This window comes from Oryctolagus cuniculus, chromosome 2, assembly GCF_964237555.1.
Source record: "Oryctolagus cuniculus chromosome 2, mOryCun1.1, whole genome shotgun sequence".
Taxonomy (NCBI): domain Eukaryota; kingdom Metazoa; phylum Chordata; class Mammalia; order Lagomorpha; family Leporidae; genus Oryctolagus; species Oryctolagus cuniculus.
In genome coordinates this window covers 32,667,305-32,681,435 of record NC_091433.1, presented here as the reverse complement: position 1 = coordinate 32,681,435, position 14,131 = coordinate 32,667,305, and the positions used below count along the sequence as shown (strand labels likewise).

At 54.0% G+C, this 14,131-nt stretch overlaps 1 protein-coding gene and 2 long non-coding RNA genes across 16 annotated transcripts in view; 2 read left to right on the top strand and 1 right to left on the bottom strand.

The window, feature by feature from the left end:
- The window catches only part of KLF3 (KLF transcription factor 3), a 30,803-nt gene extending 17,846 nt beyond the window's left edge, over window positions 1–12,957 (bottom strand). For 4 of the 14 annotated variants that reach the window (XR_011386856.1, XR_011386857.1, XM_070069640.1 and 1 more), the window contains exon 1: window positions 12,647–12,785. Coding sequence is in view for 7 of the 14 variants with exons in the window: in XM_008275001.4 (XP_008273223.3) it covers window positions 3,786–4,019 (234 nt within the window). In the remaining 7 variants the exon portion in view is untranslated. Of the gene's footprint in view, window positions 1–2,136; window positions 2,287–3,785; window positions 4,024–4,318; window positions 4,602–12,646 lie in introns of those variants that run through there. The other 10 variants (XR_011386855.1, XM_008275006.4, XR_001795699.3 and 7 more) reach the window with 8 other exon arrangements.
- LOC127490249 (uncharacterized) lies at window positions 10,198–11,393 on the top strand. Its single transcript, XR_007918083.2, has 2 exons — window positions 10,198–10,552; window positions 11,137–11,393. It is a non-coding gene; the product is annotated as an uncharacterized lncRNA (long non-coding RNA).
- LOC103352423 (serine/arginine repetitive matrix protein 1) overlaps window positions 11,624–14,131 on the top strand; it is a 28,854-nt gene continuing 26,346 nt past the window's right edge. The window contains exons 1-2 of the long non-coding RNA XR_011386818.1: window positions 11,624–11,638; window positions 11,805–12,626. This is a non-coding gene — a long non-coding RNA (serine/arginine repetitive matrix protein 1). The remainder of the gene's footprint in view (window positions 11,639–11,804; window positions 12,627–14,131) is intronic.

The following is a 14,131-nucleotide window of genomic DNA, read 5'->3' as shown; positions in this document are numbered from 1 at the left end:
CCTCCACAGTGGCGCTCCTGTGGTCTGTTGTGCCTGTGCACCACCCGTCACCCACCTCTGCACGCCAGTGGCACACGAGTCCCTACACTTCTTGTTTCACCGCTCTGTTGAAGCCCATGCTGGCTCCCCTATGGACACGTGAACTCCACCAGTGTCCCAACACGGGGCCCCGGCCTCAGAAACCACACCTGCCTACACCACAGGGTGTGTTACAATCTCCAAACGCAACTGAATGCCAGGCTGCTCAAACCGAGGGTGCTGCTACCATCTCAAGTGGCCAGCAGGACCAGACTCCAACAGCCAGCGACAAAATGAACAAGTTCATGAGGAGGGGTGAAACTCCTTTTGTTCCTCGGGCTCTGTCATTACCAGTTCCCAGGCTAGCAGCCGTAAATGGCGCACACGGTTCTAAGACTTGCTGTTCAGGGCTGCACAGCGGACCATAAACAAAAAGTGAGGTCCGACAGTTTAGTAACCGTGACCCGCGGCTGGCCACCCCGCCGGGAGCCCCTGCTTCCCCACCTCCACCTCAAGCCTTATAATCTGAACTCCTTTTGAGGGATTCATCCATTTCACTCGACAGTACCTTGAGGCAAAGCCTTCTAAATGAAAGCACTGCCTTCTCAGGTGTATAAGGAAACAGCCCTTCTCACAGGGTCAGCCCTGTCTACGCCTTCCTCCTCCTCTTCAAGGCTTTAAGGATGATCAAGGATTAAGACTTAAAAACAAAGCAAAACAAACAAAACCACCCTTTGCCTTCTCCATTGTTTCCACCAGCAAGCAGGTACACAACGTTTAGCCATGCAGACTGCACACACAGCACCAAGCCTCTGGAGCACTGCCTGAGAGGTGCCTCGCTAGCACACCCGGCCTCAAAGGTCAGCCTCTCACCCCGAATGAGGCCGAGGCGAAGCCCAGTGTAACAGTCATGGAATCCCATGTGGCACTTTGTCACCTGCTCAGCGCACTGCCAGCACTGCCACCGGCATCGCCACACCTTGTGCCACCTTGCCCCTTGACTAGCACCACAGGACAATCAATTAAGAGAATGGGCTCTTAAGAGAATGAGTTCCTTTTGGTTCAAATTCTAATTGCACCTCTGGGCTCAGCAGCCCTCAATGACTCTATCTAATGCCTGTAGCAATAACTCCTGAATCCATTTAGAAGCGAATTACCATTAACCTGTGGTATCTCTGATCACTTTCAGAACTGAAAATCACGTTCTTTAATTTTTATGATTTACCTAAGTGTAAGGAAATGGGTGCTTTGCAAGATTTGTAACCGTGAGAGAAACAAAGTGTGGTAAAAACCAGTCCTAATAAAATCTTTGCTAAACAAGGATTACAAGGCTGTTTATTTGTTCAGAACTGTACCACAAAGTCATTCAAATAATGACAAAGGATATTCTCATTAGAGGAGTAGGTTCAGGGACTGGCATTTTAGTGCATCTCACACTGGAGTGCCAGTTGGAGCCCCAGCTACCCCATTTCCAATCCAGCTTCCTGCTACTGCACCTGGGAAGGCAGTGGAAGATGACCCGAGTGCTTGGTGGGAGACCCAGGTGGAGATCCCGCCTCCAGGCTATTGTGGCATTTGGGTAATGAACCAGCGGATGGAAGCTCTCTGTCTCTCCTCATCCTCCCTCTCCCTCTGTTGCTCTGCCTTCAAATAAATAAATCTTTAAAAAGTATTTCAGCTAGCGAAGAAAGAACAACACAGTTGGAATACCTCATTTTTAAAAAACGCCTAAATAACTGCATTGTCATTGGACAATAAAAAGTCCGTGCAAAATTCCAACACCACGATGAACAGAGTCAAACTCACTGTCTTTGCACAAACAAGTCTGGCAGCACTCGGTTCCTAATTTGGAGCTCCCAAGCCAACTTTTAAATGATGATCCTTTCAGTGGCAGTCACCGGATATGAAACAAGAACAAGGGCCCGCCCAGGAGCTCCCTGGGAGTGGCGGTGGGGGGTGGGACAGCTTCATGCACACCTGGGTGCTCACTTGTAAAGTTTAGTAATTCTAGAATTAAAAGCTTTAATAAAAACCAGTAGGAGGGAAGCTAAGCTAAAGGAGCTAAATTTAGGAAGAGAATTAAACACATGAACGTAAATCGGGCTTCTACTTACTTACTTGCAAACACTTTTTGTACTCTGCCCACATCTCTCAACAGGCCACGCTTGTTGTCCGTACTCAACTGTGTGTTTGAGTTCTGGTCTAGGACCAGAAGAAAAGCGACAGCAATGTCTTCCAAGTGCCTCCCATACAACCGAGCAGTAACTTAGGCCCTGGAAGAAGGAGGGCTCCTGAACTTGGTGGCCTTTGCTAGCCAGGATAGTTCAGTCTCTGGAAACACCCCCATCATTTTAAAAGAAACCTTACCCACAGATGCTGCAGAAAATCCATTACCCAGCCCTGACAGCAATCTTAAGCAGAACCAGTAGGTGGCGCCCGAAAACAGGAATTCGAGACTAGGTCTCCACACTGGGGAGTGGGGGGGTCTTTAAATCGGATGGGTTTTAACCCGGCTCAGGGATTCTGTTAACCCTTGTATAGGGCGCCATGGAGGGCAGGGACTGCAAAGGTGGTTCTTTTTTTTTTCAATATTTTTCAACCATGAACACATTTACATCTCATATTTAACTCGTTTAACAAGGAATGAATTGTACAGCTAAACAAAGCAATCCCAGGATAACAAAACCTACATTTAAAAGAGGAAAAAAGTAAAACCGTTAAAAAAAAAAAATCCTCCAACTTATCAAAGTGCTTCAAAGCAAACACAGGACTATCACCACTGCCAAAATAAACCGTAACTGCACCAAACGCTCTCCCGCAGCTCCCCGATGTAGCGGGGAAGGGCCCCCCGTATTTGAATTTCCACGAGGGCAGCAACAGACTTCCCGTCACACTCTCCACTTAGGAGCCTGACTTTGTCATTTGTCAAAACCCGGGTCCGATTTCTGTCAGAATGCAAAACTGCGTGATTACACATTAAAACGCTCGGTGAATCATTGACGCGGCGCTTCAGAAGCCGGGCGGCCGCGCGGCTGGGCGGCAGGGCCCGGCGGGCGGCCGCGCGCGAGGGAGGGTCCCGGGCGGCCACGCCGAGGCGCGGGCCGCGCGCTGACGTCAGCACGCCGGCCGTGGAAGCGACGGGGCTCGGACGCGGGTCGTGCGCGCGCTCGCTCTCACACACACACACACGCGCGTGCGCGGGGGAGACGCTGTCCCTCGCACCCTCTCCACATCTCCCTTCTTCCACAGCCTGATTTGTCCCCTCAGATCCTCAAAAGGTCCCTTGCATTCCCTTCCCTCAGCCTCGCTGCATCCAGAGGCGCCACCGAAGCAATCCTGGGGTGGGGGTGGGGGTCCCCAGGTGTAGGAGAGGACACGGGGTGGGGGCAGGGGCGCACACCAGCGTCCACTAGCAAATCTCCCAGGGAGGAAGCATGTCACCCCGCCCCGAACTCTGCAAAGGAAATCAGGGGACAAACTGTGAGAGAGGGAGGGAGGAAGGGAAGCTGGCCCTGGGGGGCCCCGGGCAGGCCAGGAACAGCCCCGTGGCACGGGTTCCTTTCCAGAGACACTCTTCTGTCCTCACTGCTGTCCCCAAAAGCCACAGGCCTGGAGGAAGATTTCCTGGCAGTGGCCTTGGCCAGGAATACAAGGGGACAGGCCACGGATGTGAGTGGGCATTTTAAGTCGCAGGCTCCTTTAAGACAAGCTGAACGCTGGCACCTACCTGGCCACAGCCTCCATGCCACCCGCGGGGTCCCACCTACCTCAGTCCTTCTCTGTGGCCGGTTAGAAAGGGGAAAAACTCCGCGGGCTACTCCCAAGTCTTTGCCCCTCATAGGTTCGGAGGCTTTGCACGGGCCGTGCGCATCGGCCGTCGTTTTGTGAAGGGGAGAGCACTGAATTAGTCCATCTCGGATGAAGTGGACCGAGCCAGCGAGCAAACACTCCGCCCTCCCTGCCAACAAGCCACCCCGTTTTACTTTCCTCCCTCCACCCATCTGCTCCACCCCATGGAGAGCTGCCAAGGCGAGTCCAACTTGTCCAAACAGGACATGGCTTCAGATAAGATTCTGCCCACACCCTGTACCGAGTGAAGCAATTGATTTTGCATGTAAATAAGGACAGGTGCAAAGGTAACAACCCTGCGAAATCTCCACTCGGCCAGGCAGGGCTGGGGGTGGGGCCGCTCACACCCATGCTGCCCCATGGGGCCCTGCTCCCAAGTACAGCACCACCTGCTGAGCCCCATCCCACCCTCTCGGTAGAAAGTCCCAGCAGGCCCAGGAGGGCTGCACACCTGTTTTCCTCCTGGAGGTGTGTGGACACCTTGCAGTTGCAGTATGAAGGGCAAGCCAGCTGGGCTCAGCGGCGAGGCACACAGGCCGCCTAGCAAGGCGGCGTGCATGGGCGCACCAGGCCTGGCCCTGGCCTGGCAGCGCTCCTCCGTGGAGCGTTATATAATCAACTCCAGAAGGGCTGCGTGAGGCCACGGGCTTCTCCTCCGCCTCTCGGTGCCCTCCCTATCGCTGGGGACCCACCCTGCTCCGCCTGCCCGCCCGGGGCCTCCACCCATGGGGCCCCACCCTGTAGGGAGTGGGAGGCTGGGAGGGACCGCCTGGCTCCCGGCAGCAGCCAGTTCCTGGAAATTCCGGCCTGGACAGGGATGGCAGGAACCTTAAAAATAACCAGAAAGAACTGCCGGCGTGGTGGTTGATTCCCTGGGCTCTGAGGATCCTGCATTTGAGCTGATCCGAGAGCCACTGTCCTTTGGGATCTAAACCCATGAGCTAATACTGCCCGCTCCCTTCAAAAGTAAACAAAAAGAAACAGAAAAGCATTTTGAGGCCCTGCGATTCCCCAAGGCCCCAACCCCAGCCCTCCTCCCACCAGCTCCTGCCCTGTCCCCACCCCCCATTGGCTGTATTTTCTGGTCATTCACCATGGAAACCCAGAGGTCATCTCTGACGCCCTCCTCACCTTCTTTTCTTTCCGCTTCTGCCACCGCCATGGGGGCCAGGCCCTCAGCGCCTCCTGGCCTCCCCACCCCCTTGCCACCTGCATTCCCACCGTCCTTGTCTCATCTGGTCCTTCTTTTACAAACCTTACACACCCACACTGCCCAGGGCTTGCACAGAGGGCTCAGGTGCCGGTGCTTGGCACCCCCCTCACCACCAGCTGCCCCCAGCCCCAGTGCGTGCCCTTCACGCTGACGGCCCCGTGCCTTTGTTCATTTTTGGCCCCGATGCTGGGCAACCGGCGAGGAATGCCCCCCTCCCCTTCCGGCTTATCTAAATCCTCCTAATTCTTCAAAGACCAGCTCAAGGCCCTCCCCACTCGGAGCGGCAGCTGCCTCTTCTTACCTTGCCACGCCTGGTCTCTGCCCTTTCCCACTGGGATGCTGACCCACCACCAGGACTGAGGGCAGAGAGGGTGCCTGGCTCCTCACTCGCCAGAGAGGACATGGGCTTTTCTTCCGTCGGGTCCAGGGAGCTAACCGGGAGCGCTTAGCTGCAGTCACTCCCCTGGTCCTGTGAAGGCACTGCCAGTTGCCCTGCAACCAGGCCTGGGGGCGAGCGGGGGCCTCAGCCTAAAGGAAACCTAGCAAACAAAACTTCCTTAAACACAGTTCTTGCCCCAACCTTAACCTTGCCTGATACAGGTCCTTCAGGCCTTATCTGTAAGCAGCCTCACAGAATTACTGTCCCCCCACAGTGAGGTCTTCCAGACAAGTCTAGTGCCAAGGTCTCTCCTCCATTTAAAAACCTAAAATAGAAAAAGAGAGAAGGGGTAGAGGGAGGGGGACGTGGGGGAGGGGAGGGTGCGGGGTGGGGGGTGCTTTGCGTGCACGCAGGGGCCAACAATAGGTTTTCTCAAAAGGTCAGCTCTGTTCACCAAGGAAAGCAAAGGGCTAGGTGACATCACAGTTTCCTGCCAATCACCACCTGAGACCCACCAGGTGCTCTTCTGTACCTGCTCTGAGTCATTTAACGCCTGTGAGGTGGGTACTGCCTTCCCAAGAACAGAGAGATCAAGTAGCCTGCCCAACAACACACAGCTGTGAAGTTGCAGTCAAGATGCCCACTGCGGTAGCCTGGCTTCAAGGCAGCTCGCTGGGGCACTCCACTCAACTGCCTCCCCAGGCACACCCCAAACAGTAAGGGGGGAGGGTAGTGATGGTGGCAGACAGATTGGTCCCTTGGGGCTATGGAACAGAGTCCAGTCGGGCTACTTAAGCAGAGGGATTTCAACTCCTCCCACCCAGCCCCCACTGCCTACCCCAGCTCCGGGTGTGCATGCTTGGACACAAGATCAAAAGACACATTCTGAAGGCCCCACATTAGGCTATTATTCCTCACAGCCAGTGCACCTGCAACCGGTCCATAAAACTGTGGAGCAAAATTGGCAGCTTTACCCAAGTAAATACGGAAATCCTCATAATAACTATACAAAGGTGGAAGGGTCAGGTCCTCATCCCCATTTTAGAAATGAGGAAATGGAGGCACAGAGGTGAAATGACTCGCCCAAATTCGCAGAGCTGGTGGGAGCTATAGCCAAGTACAGAAGTGTGCTGCCTGCAGACCCAGGGTCCTTTCTGTTCTGCTTCTGAGCCTGAGCTGTGGCAGCGACACTGAGATGCATTACCTTATCCCGGGGTCACTCTCTCGGCCCAACATGGAGCGCGTGCGTGCGCAGCACCGAGCGGTTCCATGTTTAGCAGGGCCGTGGGGGAGGCTCCAGTGGGCAATTAAGATTTCCAAACACCTTTGCAGGTCAGATCACTGCAGACCTACTGCATCCTGTGGCATAACCCAGCATAATGATTGCACATTATTTCAGATTAGCTGTAATGAGTAGGTGCTCAATAAATACCTGTGAGGTGAACACATGCATGGATGTCAAACTACGCTTCTCACATGCTGGGATAAAACGAAGCGATAAGGGATGATTACTTACTAGGTGTTCCACACAGAAAATGGGTCCTAGGGCCCATGAAGTCACAGCCTGAAAAATCACCTTTGAAAATGCAGGGTAAACGGGAAAACGTTGGGAGGGGAAAAAACTCGTTTGTTTGGAGACTCAGTGAAAGAGGAACTTGATCTTACTACTCAACAGAGCTTGGAGTGCGAAGCTCTGGCAGGCACCAGGGGATAAAGTGCAAGAACAGAGAAAGGAGTGGACTTCGGTGATTAGCCTCTAAGGACAGCAGCAGTGGAAAGAATAGCACAGGGGCAAAGGAGCAAAAACCCACACCTGATTCATAGGTCGCTCTCCAGGGTAGAACGCACTGACCTCAATATCCACTTGATCTCTCATGTCTAGATCTGGCCAGATTCCACTGATCTGGGTTGAGACTAGCCCTGGGCCAGCCCTGGCGGCATCCCCAAGTCTTCCAGAGGCTGGCAGCCACCTTGAGTGCGTCCCTGGACAAGCTGGGCTCTCCAGGGTCCTCCATCCCCTCCCCTGGAAGTGCATGGCCCGGAAGGCCACATGCACAACTTGCTGCGTCTGTTTTCTCCGGCCCCCCTTAATAATGAGCTGGGGAAACGATAATATTCAGCCTGCCGATACAATGGAGTGAGTTTCAAAAACCTCCAGGAACCTGTTTTGCTACAGAAAAAAACTTTATTACCAACACCCTGACCAAAGCACGCAACTCATACAGATGACTTTTTAAAAGGTTGCACTGAAGATGAGGGCAAAAAGAACAGGCCTAGTCCTGGTTCAGAAACTTTGTCTACAGCACTGTGTCTCTTTGATTACTACTACATTTCAAGGAAGGAGTTCAGGGGGCTGGAGAGGGGCTGAGCAGGGCTACCTCCTTTAGACAATGCTCTCCCTTATCAGGGCAGACTGCTGTCTGGTTTCCTGTCTCAAGCTCCAGTCAGACTGCTCTAAGATGAGAGCCCAGGTCTGAGACAGGGCCAATCAGGCTGCAAAGGAGAGTGCTCAACACCACGAGAACCCCCCTCCTCCTCCTCACTCCCAGATGTGCATCATTTGTGTCCTGCACATATTAGCAAACCAGGTACCCACTGCTTTAAGACCCCCTCCCCCCCCCCCACCAAAAGCTAGAACAAATGACAAATGAAAGAAACCCAACTGCCAGAATCATGCAATGTCAGGATGCGGTTTGCTTATATTTATTTATTTTTACTTTTCTTAAATGCAACTGGGCATGAAAACAGAGGAAGAAATGCTTCCTAAGAAAGCTGTCATTTTGTAGCAAGAACGTCTCTTGGAAATATTAAGAAAGAAGGCCAGTACCTAAATGGGGAATGGAGATACAATGGAATTAAATTAGGGCTAATGATTTACACATCAAAAGCTGAAACTGTTCTTTCCATTTTAATGATGATACAAACTGTCAGATAGCATAATTTTTTGACTGTTTTAACTCAGTATTTAAAAGCTTGCAGATTTTTTCTGACAGAATGTAAAAGACCTTAATCATCTCTTTTAACCACTCCCTCCCCCAAGAAAGGAGAGAAAAGAATGACCGCGGAAAGTCAAAGACACTGTCCACCAAACCTGGATGGACTATCGTTACTTATGAATTTCTGTTTGCAGGCCTCTTGGCCTCCAAGTCAGCTTCAATATTTCAAGCTGATTTTTCCTAGGGAGAAAGGAAAAAATCTTTCCAAAGCTCCCAGCGTTTTTTTCCAAGGAAGATTATCAATAATTTGATCCTAGTAACTTTCTTAGTATCACATTGATACTATCATATTGTTCTATACATAAAAAAAGAATATGGTGAGATATTATCTTTACAACTAATGTGCTTTTATCCTCAATTTTGGGAGCGCATAGGCCCTGATTTGCAGCTTCAGCTACTCTTTGAATTAATTCCACTAGGGAACACTGTAGATAATTCCTGTATAGATTCTGAAGAAAATCTTACTAGAAGACGCTTTAAAAAGACACTTGCCGAAAGTTTTCTTTTCCAACCATTTCTTGAAAACTTACTTTCTGAAGAACCAAGAGAAAAATAATTTGTCAAGATAGATTTTAAACAGTTAACCCAGTTCATTAACCCATAACTGAGAGAATATTAAAAGGGATTATGAAAAAATTTGTCACTGTGAGAAAAAAAGCCATCCCCCTTCTGTTTCCAAATGACAAGATTAAAAATTTCCAAACTACCATTAAATGGATTTCTTATGGCTAGTTCTCGTTTTCTTTTGAGCTTTCTATTCTTAAAGATGGTTTGGAAATCAAATCTAGAATACAGTAATATCTCTGTCTTTAAACAAATTATTATGCTGTTTAAATCTTTCTCCTTTCAAAGAAACAATCCTGGGATTTTCTAAATATATCTTCTGCTCGCTTCAATTTTTCTCTCAAGATTTCTTCTTTAAAACATAAACAAGACTTGCAGCTCAACCCGGGCTGCCAACACTGCACACCCAAGCCTGTCCTGAGGGCGGGGTGGGGGGGTGGGCTGAGAGTGGACAAGGCGGGGCCACATCTTTCAGATAATGCTGGGTCTTCTGACCTGTAAGGTGTTAATCCTGATCCAAAATTGACAGCTTCAGGGCAAAAAGCCTATCTTAACACAAACACCCTGCCAAACCCCTCCCTCAACGGGAGAATTAGAACAACCTCCTTTACATTTCTTTGCCAATCCGCACAGGAATTCCCTTAAAAATCACAATCCGGACAATGAAAAATAAAAAAGGCAAAAGTGTTGATTCACCTATAAACACAGTGGAGCAAAGGGTGCATGTGAAAAGGTTAACTGACTTCTCATGATGACATAACCGGAGCATCTTGAGCAATCTCAAGTGTGCAGAGACATGATAACTCCCTGGGTGGGGATCCGGGAGTTGAGGGGCAGGGACTGAGGCCTGGTCTGGGCTACTGATCTACCAGAAAACAGCCCGAAACAGGAAAGAGCACACATATGCCACTTGGAATGTATGACGCAAACCCCAGCCTTGAAACAAAGAACAGGAAACAGCTCTGCTGGCTGTGCTGGAGAGAAAGCACAGAGAAACATTTAGCCGGCCCTCTCTGACCCTATATTCATGAGCAGCTGGAGTTTTTTAAGACAACAACAGGGGGGTGGAGGTGTTTGTTCTATGGGTGTGAATAATAACACCAGCTTTATACCGGGACCTGCCCTGTTTACAAACAGGAGCTGCCACATAGAGCCAGCATCACAGCGAACATGTGACTTTATCCTATCTCTGCAGCAGAGCCCTTGCACAGTTTCTTTTGTCCCTCGCTGCCCCATCCCTGTGGCTGGTCCCTAGCCCTGATCGAATTCTGCGTTCTGCTATCCATAGCCCTGCAGCCCAGGAGCATGAAGGGAAGGCACTGCTGCCTCACATTACAACCGGGCTGCCCCCACACAACTGAGCTGCACCAGTTGAGTCCTCTTTCGTCACAGAACTACATTTCAAGCCCCAGGACTGTGGGACACTTAGAATCGGCCAGTGTTGTCACTGTTTCAAACACATAGCTGCAGACACGTTGCAGACAGCTGCTCCTCTGCTCCACACACATCTACAGAAATTCACCTTCTGAGAAGGTAAGATTCTGTTCCTGACATTTAATCCAAAATTGTTACGCAACCTGTACACGGGCTCGAGTACCAATTTTCACAAGCCACTCTAGAATGCCTATATCCCACTGGGCACAAGTGTTTTTAAGGTAGTTAAGAGTCCACTCACCATCTCTTCCCCATTATTTCTCCTACTCTGCTAACCTGCACTGTTCAGCTCGAGTTTCCATGATCAGAGATTTAAGCATCTGTGTGTAGACATAAATACAGGTAACAGTAACAAAAAAGCTTCACCATGCCCATAAGCCTCAGCTTTTCATTTAGTGACTCTGCAGCGGAAGAAAACACTAGCTTTCCCCAGAGCAAGTTGTTTTATATCTGACAAGGTTTTGTGGTCTGAGCAGCCACTTTTCTTTGTTATTCTCACGTTGAGATTTGCATTCCCCTGCATGCAAGCCAAGTATTCCTTACAGTGCGGCTCCTACTGAACTCACCAATAGTAAGTGCATTTGGCTTTTCTCTTCCAAGTTTTACAGCAAGTCCCACTGACGGTGGAAACTGGGAAATCAGTTTTTCTAGGGAGCTTAAATCCATCAAATGTCTTATTTCAGGTCTCTGCTAAACAGCTGACTAAGGTCAAATAACATACCTCATGCTCCAACTCCAAGCCAAAGAAACCATTCGTGGACTCTTTAAACAATACTAACAACTTGCAAAATTTTAGAGATGTGGATGCTAGCAGATCGTTTTTTCTCTAAAAACAAGCCTTCCCGATGGTGAGACAGATTACCATCCAGATGGATTTCTTATAAAAATGCTTCTCAAATTCAAACATACAAGCGCTTACAAAAGGACAGCACAAAATTGCTGCGGGAGAAAAAACCTATAATGAACAACTGGCCCATTTCTCACCGGATTTTGCTTAATAATTAGAGCTACCAAACCGAAGTGAAGTCAGAATTCCACTCCATACTTTTCCCCATTACACCCGACTCTTTTGAGAATATAATCAATATATTTCAAGTGTCTCAGGCGATACTAATGGGAAAATAAACTGAGTAAAAAAAATCCAGTGATCCAAATGAAATGTTTATTTTCATGAAACGCAATAAGGTGAGCAATTTCCATTTAATCTTTGAAAAATAAGTCCCATTCCCGTTCTTCATCTGGTAGCACTGCACGGTGCCGTAAAATTTAAAGCATCTACCAAAGAAATGAATATGACGAGTCCAGGTCTTATCTGCCACCTCCGAGAAAGCCACTCTGAAACGTCAGGTAGGGCCCGTGGGCCAGCCCCTCTGTCCGCCGCACACGGCTCGGGTCCCTCCGGCTGCAGGCTGCCGCCCCAGGCGCTCTCCGCCTCCAGCCACGCCGCAATCCCCGCTCCAGGCACTGCGGCAGGTTCCCTCCGTGCCCCCGGGAGAACTCCGGCGACCCGGCCGGCGCTGTTTCCCCCGCCCCCGAGGATCCAGACGCCCCGGCAGCTGCCGGGTTCCAGGACCTAGAACGGGATGCTGCCTGCCGTCCCGACGGCCCCAAGTTTCTTCCCGCAGGGCCCGAGAGGCTGCTCCAAGTTTGCGCTGCCAGGCGAGCGGCCGCGCGCCCCGTCCGGGGAGGGGGGCGCGGGCGGGGGCGGGAGGGGGAGGAGCAGCGGCGCGCGGCCTCGGAGCTACCTAGCTCCGGACAACGCTGCCGCACGCGGACCGCACCGGGGATCTGGGGCTTTGGGGGGGAGTCGGGGGCGGGCGCAGGCCGGGGGACCACACAGGTGAGCCCCCGCCCGCGCCCTCCCCGCCGGCCTCGCTCGCCGGCACCCAGGATCCGCACGGTGTCTCCCCCAATCCCACACTTTCAACCGCGAGCAGGGGGCCTCCTCCCCTCGCCTTCCTCTCCGCCCCCACTCCCGGCTGCGAGGAGCTGCTGCACTTTCCCAAGCGCACAGGCGCCCCCCGCGCTGCACCCCAACCCACCCCCCGGCGGGCCATACCCACCCCCCCCAACACACACACACACCCCCGCCAGCCACCCACCCACCCGTAAGAAACAAACGAAGGCAGCGGAGCTGCGGAGAGGGCGGCAGGAGTCGGGGCAAGCAGGCAAGGTGAGGGCGAGGGGACTTACTTTGCTAAGCGCGGTGCAGAGCGCTGGCGACCGGAGAGAAAGGAGGCCCGGATCCGGGCTGCCCGGAGCCCCGCGAGCGCGGTGGTGTCAGCGCCCCAGGCCGCGCAGCGCTGGCGGCGGCGGCGGCCGCAGGGGACGGGGTCGGGCACGGGGACGGACGCGCGTGCGGCGGGCGCGGCGCGGTGAGGGCTCGGCGGGCGCTCGCGCTGCGCTCCGGCTCGGCCCCGGCTCCGCGCGGCTCCGCTCCTGGCTCCCCTCTGGCTCCTGGCACCAACTCCGGGCAGTCACATGACGCCGGCGCCGCTCGCTCTGCGAGCCTCCCGGGGCTGGCGGGGTAAGTAGAGGCTGGGACCCGGGGTGGGAGGGTCAGGGAGGGGAGAGGGAGCCGCCGCGGCCGCCCGGGCTGGGCGGGTCCCCACCCACTTGGGTGGAGGCAGCCGCCCGAGGGGTCGGCCGAGTCACTCGCGCAAACACGCACCCCGCCCTGCGCCCTTCCCCCGCCGCCCCCGCCTCCCGCGCCGCCTCCGCCCCGCCCCGCCCAGTCACCCGGGGACGGCCTGACAGACACTCATTATTCCCCGGAGCCGGGCGCCGCCCCGCCGGCCGAACCTGTCCCGCGAGGCGCGGCGCGGCCCGTGGGGCTGGGCGTGCGCGGCCTCCGCCCTCCGCCCCCCGCCCGGCGCGCCCGGCCCCCTCCCCGCGCTCTGGGCCGCCGCGCCGCCGCCCGAGCCCGGGGGGAAGGAAGGGCGGCGCTGCCCGCTCGGGGCGTCGCGCGGCTGCAGCCCGCTGCGCCGCTTCCAAAACACACAGCCGGGCTCGCGGGCGAGCCGAGGCGGGGGACCCGGGCGGCCGCGGCCATCAATCAGCCGGCTCCGGCGGGAAGGGCGGCCCTGGGCGCGGCGGGAAGGGCTGGGCCCCGCGGCCAGCGCGGCCGCTCCGGGGCCAAGCCTTACACACAACTCTAATGGGGGAAAAAAAAACAGCACAGGCGGCGGCGGAGCGGGTGGCCGGGACGCATTCGGAAGAACGCGGGCGGCCGCCGGGGAAGGACAGGCTCCTGGAGCGGGCGGACTTCGGCCTAAAATGGCCCCTGGCCTCCAAGGGTCCGCCGACTCCCTGTTGGCGCGCTCTTCCTTTGTGCCCCAGGGCGGCAGGCCCCAGGCGGCGCCTCCCGCCTCGGGAGGACTTCTCCCTGAGAGCCAGGAGACCCCGGGGGCCAACCTCCCACGGGCCGGGCCTGCGGCCCAACTTGGCCAAGTTGGGCCGGGTCCTCCCGCCCAGGCCGAGGGCTCGGCCCGCGACCTCTCCTTTCGCGTGGCGCCCCTGGGCCCCCGGCGCGCACGAGCTGGGCGGACACGCGCTTTCCCGGCCAGCCAGGCCCTTCGCGGCACTTTGTGGAGCTTGGTGCTAGAGTCCAATGCCTTTCTGAGTTTCTTTTTAAACAGAATTAATGTCATAAAGAATGCAATAAAAAGAACAAAGAAC